Here is a 27,901-nt window from a genome sequence, read left to right as displayed (position 1 = left end):
ATACACATATAGAATATACTGTATACTCTACACACACACACACACACACACACACACACACACACACACAGAACAAGACAGACAGAGAATGAGAAAGACATAAAGACAGAGAGAGAAGGCTGTTACACATACAACAGGACTCCCAACAATGAGCTTAGTGTGCTTATTGTAAATGAGTGCTTGGTACCAGCTGTCAAATCATTCATTTAATAACGGGCATCAACACTGTTCTACAATGCTGTATTACACCAGCTTTTTTCTAATTTAACAGAATTAATTTAATGGAAAAGCACAGTATTTATTCAAATGAGCTCACACATTTAATTAAGTGCTGTCATCGAAAGTCATCTGTAGATTTAAGCATACAGTGAGGTTGATACTTCTTCCTCTCCCCAGGCATTGAGTTTTTGTGAGCAGCCTTGTCACTATGGTGATATGCTGGCACTAGAGAATTGTGTAGTGGGGAGCCAGAGCAGTGCACCATGGGTAGACTTGCCACATTGGAGTAACGTGGTGTTTAACAGAAGCATGTAAAGCTGTTTTGCTTTTTACTTGGATCCAAAAACTACATCCTGATTATTTTGTAGTCTAGACCTGGTAGATGACAACAGTGCTTGATGTTACCAAAAATAGACAGCGTATTTGGATTAATGAATACTGTAAAACTGACTCATTCTATTAATCCACCAGCACTGCAAATAATTAGATGTGCAATCTTAGTTGATTATTTAATTTTGATTTTTATTGTCCCTTCTTATTCTAGTAACAGCCTTGCTGTCAGATCAATAGGTTTCCATCAACAGCATGACATATTCCTTCTGACATTCACTTTGGACTCCAAGTGAATCCCAATGAGATTAGCCCTGTAATTCTGCCCTGTAAGGCAAAACTCTTTTATTTCTCTCTCTCTCTCTGCTGCTTCCTCTGTTATACTTATCGATTCCAGTCTTTGAATTGTTACAGCGTCTTCAATTACTGCACTACACAAGAAAAGGGAGGAAAGGCATGAAGGGAGAAAAGGCATAAAAGTATATTAATTTACTGCATGCTATACAATGTCTGTTGTACATCATATTGCACAAATTGACTTATATGATTTACTATATATATAGATGGTGCAGGCTGATGGGCGTTAACACAAACTGATGATATTCACAGCGTTAAAAGCTGATTGGTTCATGTTGCATGCGCAGCCAATGAGCTTGCTGCTTTATATATAAATGGCTAGTTAGCATTCACTAGAGCATTTCGCCGCACACTTTCAGAGTTCCTCTGAAACCCTCCACCTTCCCCAGCTCCACCTGTATAGATCTGCTTGTGTATTATATAATTATATAATAATGAGAGTACCGCGGTATGTACCGTGGGTGGTGTATCGTGGTTTTTCTGTTCGGTTTGAATATCGTTACACCCCTAATGTATACTACATAACGGCATAGAATAGTGCATAAGTACATCACTTGGGATGCACCTTTAGTTAACAATAACAACTCTGAATCGTAGGTATGTTCTATTTTTAAGTCAAGTCAACAGTGAAACGATAAGAAACAAAAAACAACCCTAAAATAACTACTAAATACAAAATAACTGCTAAACACTTAAACTGCAAACATTTATCAGCTATTCCAAGATTTTGTGCACAAGAGATATAAACTGCAGACCAAAGCATACTGATCTGCAGGGAGACAGTAGAGAGACAAATGAAGGAAGCAACTTCCTCTTTACCGCATCCTTTCAAGGCGCACCTGATTTCTCTGGCTCAAAATAAAACACCACAGAATGCTTTTCACAGGCTTCTTACAGTAAGAGGATAATTTTTGATATCCAGTTTCATCAGCTTGTCATAAAGCTTAAGCCCTGTCACTGCTTTGAAGCATGACACGGCAACAAAACAAAACTCAGTACTAAACATGAGATTAAGTCAAACTAATCCTGAGTTTTTCAGTTTAAAGAATCGCACTATAACAATTCATGCATGCACTGTCAAGCAAACTGAACTGATGACTCTGTGTTTTGTCTTCTTGTATATTTTCCTCCAAGTCAAGAAGAAAAAAATCCACACAGGAAATATGAAATGTGTCTTGATGCACCAAGAGGCATTTTGAGATTAAAGTTCTCACCCAACAAATAACACCAGCCTAATATATGCAGGTCTAAAGGCAAGATTCCAACGCAATTCAGGCTAAATTTAACACCATATAATGTATACAAGCATATTTATCCAAAGCAACCTGCAAAGCACCACAAGCAATTTATCATAACTGTACAGAGTATCAAAAAAGCTCAATCTTGTTCAGCTGCATGAGTGATTTGCAAGCGCACATGAATGAGTGGGTGAATTATGGACCAATTGCCACCTGTCAATTAAACACAAATACTCCACAATAACTAGTGTTGTCACGGTACCAAAATTTCAGTATTCGCACTGCTTTTATGAAGTGGTTGCCAGGTTTTCACAACAAAACCCACCCAATCGCGTTTCGAGGGGGTCCCCGTTAAAAATCGCGTTCCGGGGATAAAATACGCGTGTTTTGGCGGGGTTCATGGTTCACGTTACTGGGGTCGTTTTTCAACCCGCGGACATGAAAAACAACCGGCGGCAACAGTGTTAAGCAGCTCAATTCCGCGGGAAAACCGCAGACTTGGCAACACTGGAAGAGGATAGCTTTCGGATAGTGCCGAAAGAACTTTCAAGAACCGGGTTGACCGGGTACTCGGTACCACCGGTACTTAAGAAAACCTGGTACCGTAACGTTTTCATTTTTTTAGTACCGACTTGGTACCGAAATACCGGGTCTTTTGACAACACTAACAATAACAATGACAGACTTTTCAACTGAGATCCAGAACTCAAATCTGAGAATACGGAGAACGTTCTTTCTTTACACATTTATTGTTCACTGTTTGTAATAAAAAAGTGATTGAAAGGCAACTGAATACCAAGTAGGACCAGGAACAGCACAGCACTATACAAACTTCAGCTCGCATCTGTTTTAAACAAAGACATGCAAATAAATGCAAGTGAAAAGCCATTTACATGCTATAGCTGGAAAATAAAAGCTTATTTTAGGGCTCTGTAAAGACTGCTCTCTGAATTTCACAAACCTGACAATTTTACACCACTTTTTTTGCACCTCAACAAATAGTTTATTAAAGTATTAGTTCACTTCCAGAATAAAAATTTCTGATAATTTACTCATCCCCATGTCATCCAAGATGTTCATGTCTTTCTGTCTTCAGTCGCAAAGAAATTAAGGTTCTTGAGGAAAACATTCCAGGATTTTCCTCCATATAATGGACTTCAATGGTGGCCAATGGGTTGAAGGTCCAAATTCACGCATTAGGTAATCACGTTGGTAAGGTCACGCACGGTTAGCTCTTCATGTGTACTCTGGTTCAAAAAATTAAGAGTATAGGGTGAAAAATTCCATCTCATTTTCTCCTCCAACTTCAACAACATCGTTGTTTTACCTTTTTTGTAAAGGGCATTTGACTTTCTTTGCACGTTCGCTTTGTAAACACTGGGTCGGTTCTTCTGCCCACGTCATACATGACCTTTCTAACGTGACTATGTAATGCGTGAAGTCGAGCTAGAGTAAGACGAGCATTTGTGGTTAAAAAGTATATACATTTTTATTTTTTAAAGAAAATAACTCATCGTTTCGCTATACAAGCCCTAATTCCACGGCTGGGATCATGTAGAGCCCTATGAAGCTGCAATGAAACTGCAATTTGGACCTTCAGTCCATTGGCCACCATTGAAGTCCATTTTATGGAGAAAATGTTTTTCTAAAAAAACGTAATTTCTTTGCGACTGAAGAAAGAAAGATATGAACATCTTGAATGACATGGGGGTGAGGGATTTTTATTCTGGAAGTGAACTAATCCTTTAACAACTAGGAATTCCACAATGCACTCAATTTGCCACAATGGCCCACTTTACCCTAAAGCTAACCCTGAAGAAAATTAAAGTCTTTTCCAAAAACAGCTTCTGCTCCAGTGCTCTCCAGCCCCCTGCATGTCCTGCCATCTGTAGGTGTTAGTACAGCAGTATACAAAATATTTAACCCACAGCTGACCTCTTTATGGCTTTTTCACTCTACAATACACTTTCCATTTGGTACTTTACACTGACTTCAATTGTTTTTATACTGGTCTAGTGGTATTTTATATTTCTTAACCCCCACTTAATCCATTTTTCCTCTTTAGAGACATTATTTTGTATTATTTCGTATTATTATTATTTAGCATAACGGCTCAATTTAGGTTTTACTGTCAAATCAAGCCTCTGTCTGAATCCCTGTACAACAGCGGTTCTCAACCTTTTTGACTCGCTGTCAATGACAGTGATCAAGGTCCCACCAAGATACTTCTGCTGTAATGACAAATCCACTGATTTTCTAACTGTTTTATTTCCAGAAACAATGATCAGTTTCAATATATTAAAATAAATAAATAGAATAATTTATTATAATAATTATATTATAACATATAACTATTTAAATAATTATAGATACTTACATTTCATAATTTCAGATGTTTAAATGAGTGAATGAATATTTAAATTTTTTACAAATAGCAATTTCAATAGCAATATTTGAGAACTTTGCATAACTAGAAAATTATAAAAAATGTTCATGACATTTTGTGATTTTATTAATTTTCATCATCATTCCAGGATTTACAATACCATCACACTGTTAAAATCAGGCTTCCTCATGTATACAAGCTTGTTGCACACGTACAAAAAAATCCTGGTTCCTAAATAAATTGACAGTTGTAAGATTTAAATTTTTAGCTGTTTTAGCTTCTTTTAGTAATTGATTTGTCTTATTTTAAATAATTTTTAGTTATCTTGAGGCCCCCTTGGAAGTTGGGGTTCCGGACCCCTGATCTTTATTCACTGTACAATCATTCATTGATGATCAATCAGCCATACCTGTAGGAGCTGCCAGAGGACACTTCTTGTTTGATCTGCCGGTTGAGAGCATCCACAGCTGCCCTCCCTTTACCCTCTGTAGTGGTGGCATCCCCTACTCTCTGCCTGTCCAACTTCACGCCAGCTTTGTTTTCAGAAACCATGGTCACTTTCTTGTCTTGTCTCTTTTTCCTTTCACTAGACAGGATCTCCTTCTCTTGCACCTTGTCAGCAATTTCGCTCTTTTCCACCCCACTGTCCATCATCTCTAAGGTGTGTTTGGATCTGTCAGGGATGCGGTCATTGCCCACTGAGATGGTCGGAGAGGGTTTGGGTATCCAAGGATGATCTCCCCTCTTTGGGATAGGCCAGGGTTTGAAGTCCTTCTGATACTGGGTCTTTTTGTTAAAAGGAACCTCAGGGCAATGATACTTGTTCTTGGGCTTGCAGCTGGGCTCCGGGCGAACTTTCCAGTGTTTGAAGTCCTGGCGCATCACAGATCCTAAGATGTTTTCATCCTGGGCTGGAGGTCCTTTGGTCACCGCGTCGTGGTCGTTGTGAAGCGGCTGCGTTTCTATGGCGACCTTCGGCGCAGGCTGCTGCAGGTGAAGATGCTGCATTTCGGACACGTCCGAGTACTTGGTGAAAACCAACGGCACCGCAATGTCGCCCTTGTCCAGCTGGTTCCAGAACCGAGCCATACAGCAGGCTCTGGAGATACAGGGCCATGCCATGATGGTTTGCCAACGTCTTACCTTCTGTTATGTCAATCTCTTCCTTTTCTCAAAGCTGTTTTCTATTCAGTTTGTGGAACTAAACGCGCTCGTGTCACAAAATGTCCGACTCGCAATGTTTTCCCTTAAAACGATGCTGTCAAAGATGACAGAACATAAATCCACTGTAAAAGAGGCATTACCGGTTCTTGAGGGATTTTTACCTGTGAAATATTCAGATTTTGCTCCGTCCTGATCCCCTTGCGCTCGTTAGAATACGAGAATTTGTGAAGACACAGCTGCCCCTCCCGCGCGCCTCCTCCGCTCAGCTTCCATGGAGAGGAGCTGAATCACCTGCCACTGTCATCATCACGCAACGTCTGGAATGGGCGGAGTTGCGCTCGAATCCCCGCCCACTAAAGTACAGTTCTGAGGACATCTCTGTTGGAAATCAGGAAGGATGCTCAAAAATAGCTCAAACATGTTATACTTACTCTTATTCTTATTCTCTGTATAGGCTATATAGTTCTAAAGTTTTTGAAAGAAGTCTCTTATGCTCACCAAGGCTGTATTTATTTGCTAAAAACAGTGATATCGTGAAATATTATTACAATTTAAAACAACAATTTTCTATTTTGATATATTTTAAAATGTAATTTATTCCTATGATGGCAAAGCAGAAGTTTCAGCAGTCATTATGTATTACATAAAGGCTATTTAATATGCTGCTCAAGAAACTTATCATTATCAGTATTGAAAACAGTTTCTTTCAGGATTCTTTGATATAGAAAACACGGAAAGAATAGAAAGTTCAAAAGCACAGCATTTATTTGAAATATTTTGTAACATAAATGTATTTGCTTTAATCATAATGTATATTTATTTTTTACATTGTAACATTTTTTCAAGTGTTACATGAACAAATTATCATGATTAATAATATACATACATATTCATTGTAAAATACATTTTCAATTTTAAATACATTATTACTTATGTTATATATATATATATATATATATATATATATATATATATATATATATATATATATATATATATATATATATATATATATATATATATATATATATATATATATATATATATATATATATATATATATATATATATATATATATATATATATATATATATATATATATATATATATATATATATATATATATATATATATATATATATATATATATATATATATATATATATATATATATATATATATATATATATATATATATATATATATATATATATATATATATATATATATATATATATATATATATATATATATATATATATATATATATATATATATATATATATATATATATATATATATATATATATATATATATATATATATATATATATATATATATATATATATATATATATATATATATATATATATATATATATATATATATATATATATATATATATATATATATATATATATATATATATATATATATATATATATATATATATATATATATATATATATATATATATATATATATATATATATATATATATATATATATATATATATATATATATATATATATATATATATATATATATATATATATATATATATATATATATATATATATATATATATATATATATATATATATATATATATATATATATATATATATTCTAATTTAAAATAACATCATGCATATCAGCTGCATTAATCTCTTCTTTTCATACACATGTTGTGAGGCCTAATTTTGCACAGCCCTTTGTCTCTGGGGTCAAAAGTCTCATTGGTGTAATATCAAGGTACTCTTGGTCTATAATCCTTTCACTTGCAGATCAGATAAGGTGGCAGATGAAAAGAGGAGGGGAGCATACCAAGACATGGTGTCAGACTTTGACCTCAGAGTGGAGATCCTAGTGCTGTGCTGATCTCTCAGCCTCTCGCCGGCTCTTGCTGTCTTCTGGTTTAGACATGAAGATTTATTTTGCTCCGGCTGATGTGCCTCTGGTTAGAAGGATCCAGACTGCTGTCGTATTACAGTGGGTCTTCTCTTTCCTGGCGCTCGGTAAGTGCATGTGATTTTATTATAGTCTCTTTGCAAAGCCATCAAGTGTTGATCTTGAATGAGATCTAATCACAGTCTGTGTCCTGTCTCTTACATGTACTGCAATAGTCATTGCTTTTTAAGGTAAATACTTAAACTTAAGTTTAAAGAGATTCTCAGTAGAATCCCTTTTACAGTGTTTCTACTTTAAGAAAGATATTGTAGCTTTATTGCTGTTCTGCATTTAGATAAACTGTGCAGTTTCTGTATGCTGATTTGTGATTGGTCCGTTGGCTCTCATGTTTTAAAGGTAATAAAAGCTGAGAGCAAGAGTATAACCTCATACAAATGCCTCTTTCTAGAACACGTTTTCACTGTTTTGAAAAAAGCAGGAAACCGTGTTGTATCAAACATATTTTGTTCTGTTTGTGACTATGTAGGCCTTTAGCAAAGCACCAAGACAGGTCAAAATCTCCAGGTCAAAGTCTTTGGTTGGAAAGATCCTGACTGTAGATGTATTTGAGCTGATGTGTTTTCTTTCAGCCTGTGCATGTGTATGTCTAATGCACCTGTGTTTATTATCTGTATAATTTTTGCAGCCCCCATCTGTATTATACTGTTCTTCTTCCTACTCTACACTCGTTTCTGGCTCATCAGCGTGCTTTATGCCATCTGGTGGTACATCGATTGGGACACACCTTCACGAGGAGGTAGAAAAGTGCCCTTTCTGTGCCGAATGCGTGTGTGGGAGTACACAAGAGATTATTTCCCTATAAAGGTGAGTGGGCGGATCTAGTGAAGCATAGCAAAAGTGTTGCTTGGTTGGTGGTTGACCTTTTAAATATGATCAGAAGCTGATTTTGTCACTTGTACAAATTGTGTCATATGAACTAATTTGACCAGATGACCAGGGTTTCAAATGGAGCTTATAAAAACAGAATTGCTTTATATGTCAACAGTGTCTTCTTTGTTGTCATTCTTTTTGCTATTATATGCATCAATGAACATCAGCATAATAGAGCTTTTACCAAATGAAACCAACGCATTGTTGTTGCTCCAGGGAGAAAAACAAGGCCGAACCATTTAGATGTACAGACAAACAGTGATTTGCAGGTTTAAATAATGGGAGAACAATGTAATACTGCCATCACCACAGTGTCTATTCATTATCTGAAAATGGTGCAGAGCCCAGAATCCATATATTTTTACAGAATTTTAATAAGCTCATGGTAGTATTTAATATAGTGTGTTGGTTTGCTTAAAAGTTTTTATTATTGTGTTGTTTGAAATATGTTCTTTGTCTGAATGCATTTTAAATATATTATAATCTTTTGCATTGATTTAGATATGGTATTGGTTGTCAAATGTATGTGGAATTGAATTACCATACATTAACGGTTTAGTTTTCATTATTACAATCGATCGTTGTATGTAATGGTTTTAAAAACTAAATTCTAAATTGCTGTACCTCTCACAAAACATTATTCTGGAAAAGAAAAAGCATCAGAATAATTTTATTCCCGTTTTGAAGTGAACATTATGCACTACCATTCAAAAGTTTGGTATCAGTAAGATTTGTATGTAGCCTATTCATTCATGTTTTTGTTTTTTTTTGAAAGAAATTAATACTTTTATTCAGCAAGGAGCCATTAAATTGATCAAAAGTGATAGTAACTTTGACATTTTTACAAAAGATTTCTATTTCAAATAAATGCTGTTCTTTTGAACTTTATATTCATTAAATATTCTTGAAAAACATTTGAATAGTTTAGAGTTTATTTTTCATGCATCTGAGGTTGAATGCTGAGTGCACTAATAATCAGTAGAGAAAATTTATACTGCAGATATTGTCTGTAAAATAACTTGCAAATAACTTTTAGGAGTACTTTTTGTATTTGGAAAGTTTAAATTAAGCTGATAAATACTACAGTATTTTAGTGGCCAACCTCGCTATTGTACTCTTGTCAATCTTGATGAAAGGTTTTGTTTTTCTCAACAGAGTGCATCAAAAACTAAACTGATTTGATTAGAATATCAGGGAAATGTTATGGCTTTGGTAGTTGAACCCTTGATACAATAATTTGTCTTATCTGTATGTACCTGTCCATAATGATAGTGTTTTCACCTTCTGAACAACAGAGACGGCATGTGTCCTTAGAAGACTCTCTGTGTTCGGAGTGAATGAGTAACTCTAAACAATGGGGGATTTAAACCCCTGTTCAATCCAAGGGTCATGGCCATGATCTTCAAGGGAGACAAAAATACCCATCTCTATCAAAACAACTGAACAACTTAAAGAATCAACGTGATGATTATAGACGTTATTTTGATTTGGTTTATCATTTATGTTAGTGATTATTCATTGGGCTTTGTATAAATCATATGAGCTCAACCATTTACTTACAATTGCAATTTTTTCTAAGAAATTTCCCTTTTTGTCAATTCACCATACAATCTGGCTTTGTCCCAGGATTCACAGGAAGCACAGCATATGACTAAATGCGTCATTAGTATTAAAGAGGCCTTGCTGTACACTGTAAAAAATGACCATGAATTTAACGGTAAAAGACTGTTATTTAACTGTAAATTTAAGTTAAAACCGTAAAACCTAAAACATTGCTACCGTATTTTTTACGGTAAAATTCCGGCAACCACAGCTGCCGGTTTTTTACCGTAAACTTTACGGAATTTCTTTTTACAGTGTAGCTACACAGAGCATTTGTATTCAAAGTGAATAATTGATTAAGATGAAACCTTGCTTCAACCACCGGTGCAAATTTTCCCTCATCTGTACAAAACCTCCTAATCTGAAGGCAGATCAGGGATCTTGGAAAACGCAAACCTTTGCTTATGCACATGAATATTGAAGGTGACATGGTGGGAATTTTGTTTCCTTTAAGAAAAGGAAGTGTCTGAGTTATCAAGAACCTACCTCCACAAGTGCAGTGTTATTTCATTATTGGTAACTGTCTTAATAATGGTGTGATGAGAACTTTACATGGTTAGCAGTCAGAATTTTTTTTGTGTGTGAGAGAGAACATACAGTAGTTACTGGACTCAACCCTCTCAAACCAACCAAGTCACAACCCTTGCCTTTGGTGGATATTAAGTGCAGAATGGATAGTAAAAGATCACTGAATGTATGAAAACGTGTTTCACACTGCACTAACAGTACAGTTCATCCTTTTCTTAGAGAACAACTATTTGGTTTTCTCGGAAAAACTGTTGTGTTGGAGATTCCGATCGTGGTTCTGGGAAATTCCTGGATTTGTTAATGTCAAGCCAAAGCTACAGTAGCCTACCTCAAACACAAATCAGTCTGGCTTGAGTCTGATTTGACTGGTACTGTTCTGTGTTGCTGATAAATAGTTTTAGTATTCTGTTAACACTTTCACTGTAGTGATTGGTATTAATAGTTAAATATTAGCAGATCCTAGATCAGTGTGTAAGGTCATAATAGAGCCCTATACAGCACCGCATTGCACATGAACAGCACATGATCAATGACCTTTGATATGAAAGAAACTATATCAAACCTATTCACATTCTTTAAAACACTGAAGTTATTTACATTAACTTCTTTGTCTCTTTACTAGTTGGTGAAGACAGCTGATCTGGACCCTAGGAAGAACTATGTGCTGGGCTTCCATCCTCATGGTATTCTTGTGGCTGGTGCATTTACAAATTTCTGCACGGAGGCGACAGGTTTTAGCAAACTCTTCCCTGGGCTGAGAAGCAACCTTCTCATGCTGCCACTCTGGTTCAGAGCCCCCTTCTTCAGAGACTACATTATGTCTGCAGGTCTGTTGCCCTGATCATAGAATACTGTAAAAATGTATATTTATTAACATTATAACTTATCACAGAGACAACAATCTTTAAGATGTAAAGTGCCTCAAAATATTATTTTATAAAATGTGTATAAATAGCATAATGTACATTTATTATTTTATTTTGATGATGTAAAGTTTTTTTTTTTATGCTATTATTACAGACAGCTACGCCAACTGTTCTAACGTTTTAAAAATGTGTGTGTGTGTGTGTTCCAGGCTTGGTACCATCAGACAAGGGGAGTGCCAGCTATCTGCTCCGGCGGAAGGGAGGTGGGAACGCTGTGGTCATTGCAGTTGGTGGTGCCCCTGAGGCTTTAGATGCCCATCCTGGTGACTACACCGTACACCTGGCCAATAAAAAGGGCTTCATTAAGCTTGCAATAGAGCATGGGTAAGCAGCAGCTTTTTCCTGATCAGTTAATAGTACATAATAATAGTAAATACATATTACATAGTTAATAGTATAATTTCTTTTCAGACTGCAGTTTCTTGTTACATTCACATTGGTTGTCATAGTAGTTGTCATTATTTGTAAATTGACTGTTAAGATATAAATTTTGCACCATTTATCATCTGCAATACCATTGTGTAGCCACTAGATGCCTGTATAGCCCTATATAAAATATATTTTTAACAGGTTTGTGTAATCCCTAGTTGCTAAGAAATTGTCATCACACATGAATTAATTTTATTACATTTGGATTTGGATATATGTTTAGATATTCTCAATGACTACTTTTTGTCTTTAACTGTTTTTGTTTAGATGTTTTATTGTTGTTGTTGTTTGAAATGTTGATTTAAAGTGTCAGTTTTTGCATTTTTATTTCAGTTACTTTGTTACTATACCAATATTTTTTAATTGGCCATTAAAGTTTTATATGTGAATATTACACAATACACTGATCCTTTAACAATGCATTGGCACAAAAACGCATAACCTTTTGGACCAATTTTGCAGCATGATTTCTCGACTGCCACAAATACTGCCCTAACAAAATACTGATTTTGTGCACTTTTTACCAATATTTTAAAATGGCCTTTTACCTTAGCTTTATGGTATGGCAAAAAAAAAAAAAAAAAACACCTTACCTTGCCAAAGCATTGACAGAACCCATTGATCTAATTGATCTAATTTTTTTATAGCCTACTTTATTGCCAGAAATCACTTACATATCAGAATATAATGATATAACAATTTCTTGAACAGATATTTAACAGATAGGAAGAACAAACAAAAAAGGTATGAGATTATCATATAAATAACTTAAAGTCTTCACATAAAATCTTTGTGTGTTTTGCTTTACTATTTTTCAATCCAAGAAGTAACTTAATATAATGTTTCATTTCTACCTTGAACAACAAAAAATTTGGCTTTCCTTTGGCCCATTTCTGTTTATGCGTATGGTATTTCCCCATAATCAAACAAAGATTAACAATTTAAAAGCCACAATTGGTGATAATCTTTGTCTATTAAAATAACACAAAACATCTTTTTCAGAAACAGAAACGTAAATGCCTAAAGATTTATAGAAAAGGCCTCCCAAGTCAATCCAAAACATTTTGCTATAAATGCAGTTAAAAAAATAAATAGACAACATTTGGACTCCAATCCACAAAAGTCACATTTGGTATCAGTAAAAAATCTTAGGAAATGTACTTTAACAGGATACAGATGAAGTATTTTAAAATGTACTTCACTCACCTTATTAGTTATACAATATTTTTTATGCAACATCCATGCATATTTCCACTCAATGCACTGAAAGCTTGAGTTCCAAAATGTTTTTGAAGAAACTGAGCTATAATCTTTTAGTAAATTCCTAATAAAGTAATTATTCCATCTCCTGTCTGTAATATTATCTCCATTAATTGCAATAACAGGTTTAAGACTCCCTACAGTCTCCTTATTCACATTTGATTTAAAACAGACATTTTAAACTGCATGGTATAGCATCAAACACTATACAGTATTCTTTTGGAGTTATCGGAATATTATGCCTATGAAGAAATTCTGTGAATGTGTATACAGGTGTCCATTTTTATTAAATAATTGTTTAACAAATATATTATAATTTTCAATCCATTTCTGAAACAGCAAAGTTTTGCATTTAAACATTATATGTTTGTTTTTCCAAATTATACATTTATGTGGAGAAAAATTATGTTTATAGATAAGCACCCATGAAGAGTAGAACCTGCTTATGAAAATTACTTAATCTAACAGGGATCTTACTAATATTAAATAAAAATTACACTGTAACAGGAAAACAATGCCACCCATTTTTTCGAAGATTAGATTTGGGATCAGATACCAAATTTGATCTTTTAATACAAGAAATGGCTCAGAATGATCATCCACTTCATGATCTCTATTCTAATTCAATCTCAGTTTTGCTAAGCAGAAAATTAAATAAACTTTAAACTTCAAAAATAATTATTGATCCATCTGTTCTTCAAAATTGTATTTGAAGTGGTACAGTCAAGCACATTTAAACCTCCATCACCAACTGAATTAGTTAAGGTACTTTTTATGTAATGAGACCTATTTCTCCAAATAAAATTGAAAGGTTGTGTTTGTGCCAGTTATTCATTGCCAGATACTTCTCTTGAGCCACAGTCGGTCAATTCTGAAATACAAACTTGGACCCAAACTAAAGAGATTGATTAAGAAATTGTACAAAAGAAAAAAATTTAATGAGGCAGAATAAAAATGTTAGAAATGTACAATTTATGTGTATAATTATTATACAGCTCTGTTTTGTGTCAGGGTTTATTTAGTGATAATGATTGCATACATGATCTCTTACTTATTTTCTCTCTATATTTTTATCAAAAGGAGCAAAAAAATTGGTTTAAAATCTATGTTTTATTTTTCCTCCAGTGCAGATTTGGTACCTATATATTCGTTTGGAGAGAATGAGGTGTTTGACCAGTTGGAGAACCCTCATGGCACCTGGCTGCGATATATTCAAGAGCGTCTGCAAAGCATTATGGGCATTTCTCTGCCTCTCTTCCATGCACGAGGAGTTTTCCAGTACAGCTTCGGCCTAATGCCATACAGAAAACCCATCAACACTGTTGGTAAGCGCAATCAAATATTAGACAAATATCATCATTGTCAGGTCAAGGTTAAGAGTAAATTAAAGTCATATTCTGAATCTGTGCCAATGCAATAACCTCAGATGCAATAACCTCTGTCTCTTTTCTTAGCCTTTTATTTGTTGTACTGTACCAGTGCACAAATCTTATCTGTTACCACTTTTAGCCTACTGTAAACAGGTCCAAATCATTGCACAACTTTACAAGCATGGTATTTGCTTTTTAGCAACCCTTGAGAAATGTCAGATATAGTCATATCAGCAAACGTGAGGTGAATCGATTGCTGGGCCTAACAGATCTATCTATCATCTATCTGTCTGTCTGTCTAGCTATCTAGCTAGCCATCTGTCTGTCTGTCAATTCATGCATTCCATGCATTCAGTCATTTCACCTTTATGTTTTCAGTTATGAAGGTAATATTTTAACTGTCCTTTCTATCTTCTTCAAGTGGGTAGGCCGATTCCAGTAGAGAAAAACAAGAAACCAACAGCAGAAGAACTGGACGTGTTTCACCAGCGCTATATGGATGAACTCACACACCTGTTTGAGGAACACAAAGGAAATTATGGTGTACCTGAAGACGCTCACCTGCTGTTCCAGTGAGAGTATCACTGAAGTGACTCTGAGATTGTGTACGTATGTGTATATGAGAGAGAGACAGAAAGAGAGTTATGTATGTCTAGTTTAGTCTCAGTTGTATATTGTCAGCTTTTAAACCATTGCTGTTTTTGTTGTCAACCAGTAATATAATATTACATAATAAAAATAGAATTTAAATTTCCTGATAAATGCAATGTGTAATTTACAGCAGTTGATGCTTAGACATGTTCCAAAAATTGCACAAAAAAAAACTAACATTTCATGTAAATTAAATTTTCTTCATTGTTTTAACTTCTAAATGAACTGGTTTTACTCATGTCAGAAATATTATGTAATATGGCTAATGGAACCTTCATTAAATTCACTAACAAAAGTAATAACTTTTACGGTGTAAAATAACTTTATAACTAATAACCTTTACAGTGCTACTCTATATGCTTTAAACCAGCATGTCTGAATAAATCCACACCAGTTTTACTACTCTGTCTGTTTGAATGATTCGGGACACAGAGCCGCTTAAGTTTCTCCACTGACTCCCAAAAGACGCATCTCTCAGGATGATTGCAGTGTATAAAGGTCACTGGACATTACAACATGTAGTAAGACAAAGTTAAGAAGGAACTTATTCATCTGATGGTGTAAAACATGAAAGTCTTGAGGTCAGACAGATAAACAGATTGACAAATGCATCAATTAAAAAAAAATTATTTCAGTGCTTTTGCATTAGCTCGGTAAGCTTTTGTCCCGAGAAATTTTCTGTATGATCACAAAAGTATTGCATTCCCAGAGAAACTTTGTGTTAGCTCACAAAACATTTGTAAATAAAATCAGGTGTGAGGAAAACCTATATATCACTGGTTTTGTAAGCCAACCCAAAGTTTTTGAGAAAATATTTACTAAAAAAATAAAACTTTTCCTCCAATCTTTTTTTTTGTTTGTTTACCATTTTTTCCATTGCATCTGTAGTGTAATAACTAACACTGTTGCTCTTTAAAAAAAGCATTGGTCAGGGACACAGTGCATGATAGTTACTGTACCTGGAATCTTTGTGCTAATCTTTGTGTGCATCTTGATATGTGTGTACTGTATGTGGGGTAGGGGACATGTGTGCATGCTTTGCGGCAGGGCATGGAGGTGTGTATGTCTATAAACATGTATAGGTATGTTTTAAGAAACTAGGGAATTTGTGTACTTTGATCCTATTATGATCCTAATTTTGGTTTTCAAGAAAAACAGTTGTGTAACATCAGATTTGGCCTATCAGAGCTATAATGTAGTCTGCATAACATGAGTCTCCCATATCACATATATGATATATAAGTAATAATTTATATATATTTTAAATAATTATCTTTTATTTGTAGAATAAAAGCATCTGGTTATGCATCTGATTTCTTGGGTGCTTTTTGACCCAGAGGAACATAGATCATTTGTATGGAGGATGTATTTACATCACATCTCCAGCCCGATATCAAATTATTCTATAATTATTATTAAATCCAATTCTATAATTTTTTTTCCCCATTCTAACAGTTTTAATATAGTATGAAATGTCTCTCTTATCTTGATCTGAAAATCTGATATTATCATTAATTGTTCTTTTTTTAGAACAAAAGAGCAAAGTACAAGTAGACTTGATGCTTAGAACATTTTTTATCATTTCAACAGCACCTTATCTGCACCAGTGGGTAAAAACATGGACAAAACAATATCTACACACTTGTAAGAATACTGTTCTGTTTTGTCCACTTCTGCCACATGGACATCACCTTGACATAATCACCACTGATAAGCTACCCCTAAATGTAATGCAGAAACTTTCATTTTCTGTGAAGCTGCTTTGCAATGATTTATATGGTGAAAAGCGGTATATACAAATAAACTTGAATTTTATTTAATTGAAAAACAATCTATCATAAAGAAGCTGCAAAAACATTATCTGTTTGACCATCCGATAATATAAGACATATATGTATATCAGTGTACATCAATTAATGCCAACAAATGGTCTAATCGAGATTAAAGTTCAAAGACCAACTAAATGATCTCTGCCAAATGAACCTTTGATATTGATACACTACAAATTACAGTGAGTTTGTGCAATTTACCGTCTAGACCGAATATATTTCCTCATCAAAATTGAACCGTCTTATTATCAGTTTTTACCTATTGTGACATCAGATATCAAAAAGTAAATAGTTAAACATCATAAAATATTATTCATATTTCATAAACTTTAATATTGTAAAAAAAAAAGAAAAAAAAAAAAGTCCCTTATGGACATTCAGTCTGGCAGGCTGCTATCTCTCACTAATTTCCCTTTTTCACTCTTTAGTTTCTCAATTCTGAGGCCTATTGAAGTTTTGTATAATTACAAAGTGTTATTTTTATTACTAGAATATTTCAGTCTTGGTGTAAAACTGTAAATTAAATACTTCAAGTTGAAATACATGAGAAAAAAGGAGCAATTAATGATTGTTTTTTATAAAGAGTCAGGCATGTACTGGTCATCGGGAGCACCGGGACATCTCACGGCAATATTTGACAAGGTGGCTAATTCGTATGAATTTGAAGTCTCTTGATCCATTCAGATGTGACACAGAATTGTGTTATACAGTTGTGTGATATGAGAACATTAAAGGTTCTGTAGAGATGCTGGCTGAAAACAGCCACGACAATGTAAACTGCATGACGAGGTAAATTGGAAAACGCCAAAACATAATTACAAGCTTGTAAATTCAGAACCATAGTATTTAACATGCAGTTATTAACACTGTACAAATAGTGGTGTTTTGGCAGAAATGTTTTTATTATAAATGTTATACTCTCATTACTATTGGGGAATATTTTACTTTTATAGTTGTTTTTGTAGTTTCTACATGTTTCGTTTTTTTAAATTACGAATTCCATAGTTTATTATTACTTATAAAAACCATATAACCATGGTAATGAGGACCATGGTTTGTGACCACCATCTTACTAATACTAGTCAGCTAAACTCTTAATTTGAATTGAAGTAAAATGTTAATTAAGTAAGAGCCTGATTAAAGATAAATAGTGTCTTAAATTAGGTGTTAACTATTTAAAAATGTTAAAGTTCTTAAAGGGATAGTTCACCCCAAAATGAAACTTGTCATCATTTCCTCACCATAATGTCATTCCAAACCTGTATGAATTTCTTTCTTCTGTGGAACATAAAAGAAGATAATTTGAAAAATTCAAGAATTTTTTGTCCATGCAGTAGAAATCAAGGGTAACCAAAATGGTTTGGTAAAATTCTATAAAATATCTTCTTTTGTGTTCCACAAGTCATACCTGTTTGGAATGACATGAGGGTGAGGACATTTTGACAGAATTTAATAGCAGTACATTTTCTGCATTCCAGCTCAAAATCAATGCTTTACTGTCAAGTGCATTTCTATGTGACAAAAATACATTAGTTTGTTGCATTTGTTGTGAATTCAGTAATATCTATCATTATATTTTTCTGTCCTGTTTTATTTATTAATTTATTTACTCCAATTTAAGGCCCTATAACCCAGCAAAACACTCACAGGGGAACTCATGTGCCGAATTTGAACCCCAATCCAGTCCTGTAAAGTGTAGACATGGACAATCAGTGTTGGTCAATAAAGCATGAGGGCGGGGCTAAAGTCTCCTCCACCTGATTGGCTGGGCACCCATCCACGTCCAGTTTACCTTCACAGACCTTTTAAAGGCTGCAGGTCAGACGAAGCGATAACCAGTCCCGAACATCTCAGCAGGAAGGCTTTAAAGTTGGAAGAAATTCATCAGACAGGAACAGTTTTTTGGAATTAAAAACTTGACAACTTTTCGTATTGAAATATCGCTGACAGCGAAGGCGGTTATAGTTTGATTGACAGCGCTTTCTATGCCCCGCCCCCTGAGGCGCTTAAATGACAGGCGCGCGCCTGTGAGCTCGCGGCTGACGCCAGTACAGCGAGAGATGCTGTAGACCAGCTCAACTTCCACCAGCGAGATTTCTTCTGTTAAATTTATTATTCGTGCCTCAACCATGAAGACCATACTCGCTGCGTATTCCGGTGTGAAAAAGGGTAAGCTAAATATTTTGTGAAATAATTTCATTTTAATTTAATTTAGTTAATTAAATTAAATTTAGTTTAATTTATTTAACAAAATTTAATAAATGATTGTTCTGTATATACATGTTTTATGTGTATGTTTTAGATATATATTACATGTATGTAAAAACACACACACACACACAAACATATATATATATATATGAGGGAATGAGGGAGAGGGAATGAGAAGTGTTACATGAGCATCAGTGTCTTACTTTGTGTCTGATGTTTGTTGTTATTTTCAGTCAGGATGGACTCAGTTAAGATGGGATTATGTTGTCTTGTGATCTGATCTCAGTGATTGTAAGAGAAGTGTGTGTATGTGTGCTTCAGTACTGCATCTAATCTTTTTTGCACTGTGTAAAATTTGCTTGAGTTTTGTGAATAATGAATTAGAAGAAGTATCACAGTGTTGGTTGTGTGCTGTCATTCTTTTGCCACTCATATTGTCACTCATGCAATAGCAAAGAGTCATTAGTTTGTTATTTCATACATCTTCAGAGAGTTTTTTTCTGAGATTTTAGGAATTATTTGGCATTAGATAACATTTTATGCACAAAAAACAACCTGAATGACACCATTCTCAATGGACATCATCCCAGTTTGTCACAGTCGTGATATGCATGTCAGCATTTACTCCTAGGCTACAGACAGACCTTGATGTAGAGAACAAGCGTTCCCACAACATTAAGATGGTTAATTCCAATTCTCCTTTAAATCCCATATAGGCTCAGGCTCCAGCATCCTCTCGGCCTTACACGAACTGCCCTCCGTCCCCTGGCTGACACGATCCAAGATCATGAAATATCTGCAGGTGATCTCTGTCCTGCAGTTTGTCATCACATTTCTTGTCATGGGTGAGTGGAAGAGTTAAGTTCATTACGAGACTTAAGTCGGCGACTGAGAGAATTTACAATGTAGTACTTGTGTTGCCTTACTGAACTCAAATGAATTAATTTCAGTGTTTATGAATGTTAAAAAAATAGTTCTCCCAAAAAATAAATAAATAAAATAAAATATGATTAAAAATTGGTTGAAAAATTTGCAGCTCACTCACCCTTCATCTTGGTCATCCAAGATGTAGATGAGTTTGTTTATTCATAGGAACAGATTTGCAGAAATTTAACATTACGTATCCTCTGCAGTGAATGGGTGCAGTTAGAATGAGAGTTCAGACAACTGATAAAAACATCACAATAATCCACAAGTAATCCAGTCCATCAATTAATGGTTTGTGAAGTGAAAAGCTGTGTGTTTGTAAGAAACAAATCCATCACTGAGAACTTCAAAATGTTGATTGCAGCTAAAATATGAGTCCTCTATCCATAATATTGCTCCAGTGAAACAGCAAAACCAAAACCATTCTGAACAAATATGTTGGTGAATTTTGATATGAGAGGACAACGGAGGATGGGCTTTTTCACTGGAAGTAGTGGATTATTATGGATTATTGGGTATTTTGGTGAGAAGTGATGGTTTAAAGTTAAAATGGCTTGAAGTTTTTTTTTTCTTACAAACACACAGCTTTCGCTTTACAAGATGTTAGTTGATGGACTGGAGTCGTGTGGATTACTTGTGGAATATTGTGATGTATTTATCAGCTGTTTGGACTCTCATTCTGACGGCACCCATTCACTGCAGAGGATCCATTGATGAGCAAGTGATGTAATGTTAAATTTCTACAAATCTGTTCTGATGAAGAAACAAAATCTACATGTTGGATGACCTGAGGTTTAGTAAATTTTCAGCAAATTTGGATTTTTGGGTGAACTATTCCTTTAAAATCTCAGCTCTCTATATCTTCAGCTTGCTTTATAGATTTACGTTAACTCTAAATACTCTTTTTGCTCTTCTAGGCATTGGCTGCTCGTTGCTGCTGATGTACATGTTTTGCACAGACTGCTGGGTAATTGCCGCCATTTACACCGCCTGGCTGATCTATGACTGGAACACCCCTAAACAAGGTAACCTTTTCATTCTTTTTCCTGATTAAAGCACGCCATTCATGATTCAATCTCTTCAGACGTGTAGGATTCTTGTTGTGACTGTGTTTGCATTTGTATTCTTTGTTAATGTTCCAATATCTTAGGAGGCCGCAGATCGACCTGGGTGAGAAACTGGACTGTGTGGAAATACTTTAGAGACTATTTTCCCATAAGAGTGAGTGATTTTACGTCTTATACAACGTCACAGTTTAAGGAAATAAAAATAAAGGCTTAACCACTGAACAGCTAATAGTTACATAAATAAAGATTATCCTCAAAGTAGAATTAGGAAATATATGGACTTTGCAAATGTCAAAGTACAAATCCTGCAGCATTTATATATAGATTTAAAGGGACAGTTCATATAAAAAAGATTCCATCATTATTTACTCGCATCTAATATTCACATATTCTTTTCCACACAATGTCTTGACATTTTACTTTGCATATACATTGTTGTTCAAAAAATGTTTTTTTTGAAAAATGCTCACCCAAATTACATTTATAAACAGTGATATTGTGAAATATTATTACAAATTAAAGTAACTGCTTTCTTTTTGAATTGATTTTTAAAATGTGAAAATTGATTTTAAAATTTATTCCTGTGATGGCATAGCGGATTTTTCAGCAGTTATTATTCCAGGCTTCAAGAAACATTACTTATTATTATTAAGGTAAAATTGTTCTGCTTAATAGTTTTTGTGGAAACTGTGATAATTTTTGTTTTAGGATTCTTAAATAGAAAGCTAAAAGGAATACAATACATTTTTTGTAGTAATGTGAAAGTCTTTACTGTCACGTTTGAACAATTTAATGCATCGTTTCTGAATAAAAGCATTCTCTTGTTTAAGAAAAATTTTACTGACCCCAAACTTTTGAATGGTAGTTTTTATATTCTAGCCAGCGTAAAATGTGTAAATATGCATTGATAACTCTGTTAAGTGCAAAGGGGAAAAGATAAAAAATACATTTTATCAGCCATTAGTTTCGTCCTGTTCTTTTCTCTGCTTGACATTCCTGATGGGTTGGGTGGATCTTGATGTGAGTTGTAAGTGCACTGCTAGACTTTGCTCATCCTGATCAGTAGAAACGTAATCACTGAGCACTTGTTTTTCTGTTTGTCTTGTGTCTTATTTATATGCATGGCAGTGTACAGGCCTCTGTACAACAACTAGGTGATACAGAAACTGTACTAGAACTAAATTATGAGCCAGACACATTATTATCATGCACAGATTAGCATGAAACAAATATCTGCACGATGAAAGAGAATAAAAGTAAACTGTTAACTCACTGACACACTTCTATACAATATACAGTAAATCCTTAGTAAATACTGGTCTAAGAAAAAGTTATTTAATGCAAATGTTAATTTAAAGTATTCATATTCAATCAAAACCACAGTCAACACTTAATATAAAAAATATACAGTATATGTGAGAGTCAGTCAGGACTCAAAGGAAGGCCCTGTGTGTGCCAGTTGGCTTGGACATTTACCTTGCAGAACACGTAGTGTGTTTGGTCACATGATGAAATCATCACTTCTCCTAGTGTTACAGTGCGTGCCAGCTGCGATCTTGCTGAAGAGTTCAGTAGGTGTAAAAATGATCAAATCAGACCTATTGCAAACAAATTTGTGGAGAAAACGGGTTCAAATAAGAACTAGATACACCTATAACTAGATATTTTATTATAAAAATATTATAGATAAAAAACTTGTGTGCTTTTGACTTGGACCAATAAGCATACACCTGGCAACCACCCATTATTCCCTAGTAATCACAAAGCAATCACGTCTGAATCGGGAGAGAAATCTGCACAGATCAAGCAATGTTTATGAGCGAAAACTGTCCGAAACCATTCTAAACAAATATGTGGATTTTGATGTGAGATGACAACAGAGGATGGACTTTTTCACTGGAAGTAGCAGGTTATTATGGATTATGGGGTATTTTGGTGAGAAGTGATGTTTACCTTGCAGAACACGTGTGTTTAGTCACATGATGAAATCATGAGTCTTGCTCTCAAAAACAAGGGCACCGGTAAACATTCCATAGACTAGACTTTCTCTAAGCCTCCTGCAGACGGTTATACCATCCCGTCTGACAAAGCATCTGTCTTAAAACCTTTGTTTTTTCATCCACTCATGTCATTATGCAATACTGCCTGTTTGATTAGCTGTTCTTATGTACACAGGCTACACTCTTAAAAATAAAGGTGCTTCACGATGCCATAGAAGAACCTTTTTGTCTAAATGGTTCCATGAAGGACCTTAACATCTGAAGAACCTTTCTGTTTCACAAAAGGTTCTTTGTGGCGAAAGAAGGTTCTTCAGATTATAAAAAGGTAAGAAAGAGATGGTTCTTTAAAGAACCTTTGACCGAATGGTTTTTGTGGAACCAAAAATGGTTCTTCTATGGCATCGTTTGAAGAACCTTTTGAAGCACCTTTATTTTTAAGAGTGTATGCAGCTTTTACACTCTGTACATACTCTTCCTTGTAAGATTGCATTCATGCATTCAACTGTTGCTCCATTCTAATATCTGCTGCAAGTCTGTCCTTAATTATCTGCTGAAAAGAATATATATTAGGACAGCAGATTAGTGCTTAATGATAATTCTTGATAAGAAATTGTGTTTGTGAACAATATAATGTACATACAGGTTTATTGTAACTGTGTCTGAGTTAAGAGCATTTATTGTCTTAAGATAAAGTATGCCATTACTGACCTATGTCCTAAATCTAGGAAAATAGGTCTGCTTAATGCAAAATATATATTCAGCAGCTGTTAAAATGAAGTTTAATCAGTTAATTTAATCATTTACCACTGTGATTTTTAGCATCACATCCTGTCTGTATATTCATACAAAAACCATTGCAAATGTAATTTTGTCATTGCAGTTGAATTAATAATTTTTCTTTGATTATTTGCAGCTCATTAAGACACATAACCTGCTTCCCAGCCGAAACTACATTTTTGGCTATCACCCTCACGGCATCTTTTGTTTTGGTGCTTTTTGTAACTTTGGGACTGAGGCCACAGGATTCTCCAAGATATTCCCTGGAATCAAGCCGTCTCTTGCCACATTGGCTGGAAACTTCCGCTTGCCAGTGTTTAGGGATTACCTGATGTCTGGAGGTACATATAACTGCATATTAGTTTCATTTTGTGGATTAAAGCTTTCATGTATTCATTGCCTGCAGTTGCATCATGTGACACTGAGTGAAGATCAAACTGACTCAATGCATGAAGTTCAGTTTTGGCTGATTAAAAAGAGGACCATACTTGTCCTCTCTGTGCTTTAGATAAGAATCCTGTAGTCTATCAAGGACCTCTGAGCTTTGTCCTATTGCGTAGAGAAGCACAGCCCTGCATGTGCTGATGCCAATATTTTTTGAAGAACTTCTGTTGAAACCTGCCCTACACTCTTAAAAATAAAGGTGCTTCAAAAGGTTCTTCAAGCGATGCCATAGAAGAACCATTTTTGGTTCCACAAAGAACCATTCAGTCAAAGGTTCTTTAAAGAGCCATCTCTTTCTTACCTTTTTGTAATCTGAAGAACCTTATTTCGCCACAAAGAACCTTTTGTGAAACAGAAAGGTTCTTCAGATGTTAAAGGTTCTTCATGGAACCATTTAGACAAAAAGGTTCTTCTATGGCATCGTGAAGCACCTTTATTTTTAAGAGTGTATGTACCCGCAGATTGATAGAATTTTCTTCCACTCTCTTATAAGAAACAAACGTCAATAGTTTCTTAAAAAATGTCAAACAAATGTTTCCTCAAAAATTAATATAATATAATATAATATAATATAATATTGACATTAAATGTAAATGTAAATTCAATAAATTCTATTAAATTCAGTCAAGTCGGACTTCATGGTATTTAAAACGGTGGTTATACAAATGGTAATCAGTCCGCAAAAAAAAAAAAAAATAAATAAATGAACCTGGTTACTATACTTTTACTAGGCTATAATATAACCATGGTTAATTTTTGTAAAGGAATAAGAAAAATTAAGAATGACAGTCGTAGTTGTAAACCATGGATTTAAAAATGTTTGTCAGTCGAACAAAAGTTTTTTGACCTAAATATTTTGACCTAAACATATTTAACCTACTTGAAGTACCCGCTGAGATTTTAAGTTATTATTTTAATAAGTTAACAACACACTTGCATTTTTATGGTTCTCTGATATTGATTAATTGTCATATTAAACAAATACAGGTAAACAAATAAAATATTTCAGCTTTTTTATTAAGTGTTTTGTTTTATTAATTGTTTTTATTTGAAAGTTTTTATTTAGGCTAATTAAATTTAACATTTCTGTGATTTGTTTATTAGCTTTTCATCAACTCAAGAACGTCCTGCAGTTCCTTCATAAACCCCAGTTTGGGAAACCCTGGTATAAACTTGACCAAAGACTCTATTCCCTTCTATTTCTCAGGTATCTGCCCAGTAAACAGAAACTCCATTGACTTCCTCCTGTCTAGTAACGGTACAGGCAACGCTGTGGTCATTGTGATCGGAGGGGCTGCAGAGTCTCTGGACTGTGCCCCAGGAATGAACTCCGTCACGCTGAAAAAACGCAAAGGCTTTGTGAAACTGGCCCTCAAGCAAGGGTGAGAACTACAAATCATTTCCCTCAACACCTTCCCAGCATTGTTTACTTCAGCACTACTGGCTTACTCCACAAACACAAGTCAATAAAGTTCTTTGTGCTGTCTAGGTTTATGTTAGCTGGTAGTAGTAGCTTGAGTTTTTGTTTCAGGTGAAGCAACACAAAGCCTTTAGAAGTAAGCCCATGTTGGGTTAGCAAAGCAGTTTGGAGTGAAGTAGCCTATTAAGCCAGTATTTTGTGATCAGAAATGCAGAGAAACAACATGAAATCTGCCAACATATTTGCTCTGAATTGAGCTACATCATTACAAAGCAATAGTAATACTGCGAAAATCCTCAACTATTCAAATCTCAAAAGCTTATAGAATAAATAAGCACTTTTAGACAAGTTCTTAAAGGGGTGTTATTATGCTTTTTCACTTTTTCAACTTTAGTTAGTCTGTAATGTTGCTGTTTGAGCATAAAAAACATCTGCAAAGTTACAAAGCTCAAAGTCCAATTCAAAAGGAGATATTTTATTCAACAGAAATCACTTTTCAAAAACTACAACGAATGACTCGTTTGGACTACAATGCATATTTTCTGGGATTTGTGATATCACAAATATCGACGAATGGGACGAGACATGGTTGAGCTGCACTAGAGAAGGCAACGAGTGTTATCACTATGTCGGAGACACGCTAGTTTTCCCAAGGCAGACGAACTTAGAGTGGTTACAATAATCCGGGTTTAAATTGCGCTCAAATTGATTTGATATTGACGCAATATTTACACTGAAGCTGGCAGGCGGCTATGGTAAGGGGCATGCCATTTCCCGACCAGGCGCTGAGTGCCGCCAATCACAACACACACTGGCCCAGCTAACCAATCACAGCACATTTCGTGTTTCAGAAGGCGGGCCTTCATTTGATACAGGAACTATTCGAGCCGTTCATGCCAGACTGGGGAGAGAGGTGTTGTAATAATGTAAAATATGTGAAAAATACAACCTAGTATGAGAGCTTGTTCTAGTACACCCCCAAAACAAAATCAAGACTTTGTAAAAGAGCATAATAGGACCCCTTTAAAGTGCAAATTCTTCCCTATCTCACAGGATTTAAGATACAATTACATTGAAACAGTTATGTAAAATTAACCATTGCAGATTCTCTTTGTGTTTTAAAATGTATCTTTCTTTGGTGTCTTTCTTTGTCATTCTTATAACCTGTTCTTGTTCCCCTTTCAGTGCTGATCTGGTGCCTGTCTACTCATTTGGTGAGAATGAGGTTTACAAACAGGTGATTTTTGACGATGGCTCTTGGTGGCGTACGGTTCAAAAGAGACTTCAGAAGATTTTAGGTTTTGCCCCCTGCCTGTTTCATGGCTGTGGACTGTTCTTCCCTGAGTCCTGGGGTCTTGTACCATATTGCAAACCCATCGCTACTGTTGGTGAGTAATGCCATGTTTGATGAGTTATGGCCATATTTTCTTCTAGATAATCAAGACTTTTCTTGTTAGCATTTTCATATTAGAGTTTGATAAATAAAATAAAATACGATAAACATTATTATAATGTATTAAATATGTATGTATATGTGTATATATAGATTTTGATAAAATAAATAAATAATAATTTAAATAAATAAATAAATAAATAAATAAAATAGTTATTCTAAATGAACAAAAAATGAACTAGGTCACTCCATGTTTTACAAAAACCTTTAATTTTATCTGAGAAATTTAAAATATTTAAACTATATGGGCAATACTTCATTGCCTATATTATGTATATTTCCATATCAAATTTACTGTATTTTTGAAAAGTGAAAGGACAACATTTTCAAGACTTAACTTTTTGATTAGTAAAGTTGGGCAATGGCGCCCTCTTGTGCTTCATGCACAATTTTTATTTAATAATAATAATAAATTGCTTGTTATATAAAGATGAATTAATTTGTAATGATTTACTAAAAAATTCTTTGT

General features: G+C 34.5%; 3 protein-coding genes across 3 annotated transcripts in view; 2 read left to right on the top strand and 1 right to left on the bottom strand.

Moving 5' to 3' along the window:
- LOC107691655 (microtubule-associated protein 6 homolog) overlaps positions 1-5,958 on the bottom strand; it is a 20,094-nt gene extending 14,136 nt beyond the window's left edge. The window contains exon 1 of the mRNA XM_016490389.1: positions 4,940-5,958. Coding sequence (XP_016345875.1) covers positions 4,940-5,652 — 713 coding nt within the window. The 5' untranslated portion in view covers positions 5,653-5,958. The remainder of the gene's footprint in view (positions 1-4,939) is intronic.
- Positions 5,959-7,579: 1,621 nt separating this feature from the next.
- Positions 7,580-15,229, top strand: LOC107691703 (2-acylglycerol O-acyltransferase 2-A-like). Its single transcript, XM_016490481.1, has 6 exons — positions 7,580-7,715; positions 8,294-8,472; positions 11,291-11,495; positions 11,744-11,918; positions 14,409-14,608; positions 15,075-15,229. Exons 1-6 carry the CDS (start codon positions 7,622-7,624, stop codon positions 15,227-15,229), a joined length of 1,008 nt encoding a protein of 335 aa, XP_016345967.1. The 5' UTR covers positions 7,580-7,621.
- Positions 15,230-18,956: 3,727 nt separating this feature from the next.
- Positions 18,957-27,391, top strand: LOC107691652 (diacylglycerol O-acyltransferase 2-like). Its single transcript, XM_016490386.1, has 7 exons — positions 18,957-19,302; positions 20,061-20,189; positions 21,189-21,296; positions 21,422-21,492; positions 24,252-24,456; positions 25,767-25,941; positions 27,165-27,391. The coding sequence occupies exons 1-7, from the start codon at positions 19,263-19,265 to the stop codon at positions 27,373-27,375; spliced, it is 939 nt and encodes a 312-aa protein (XP_016345872.1). The 5' UTR covers positions 18,957-19,262; the 3' UTR covers positions 27,376-27,391.
- The last annotated feature ends 510 nt before the right edge of the window (positions 27,392-27,901 follow it).

The sequence above is a fragment of the Sinocyclocheilus anshuiensis genome, unplaced genomic scaffold, assembly GCF_001515605.1.
Source record: "Sinocyclocheilus anshuiensis isolate Anshui unplaced genomic scaffold, SAMN03320099.WGS_v1.1 scaffold186, whole genome shotgun sequence".
In the NCBI taxonomy this organism is placed as follows: Eukaryota; Metazoa; Chordata; class Actinopteri; order Cypriniformes; family Cyprinidae; genus Sinocyclocheilus; species Sinocyclocheilus anshuiensis.
The sequence above is the reverse complement of the archived record's forward strand: the minus strand, read 5'-3'. Positions and strand labels throughout refer to the sequence as shown.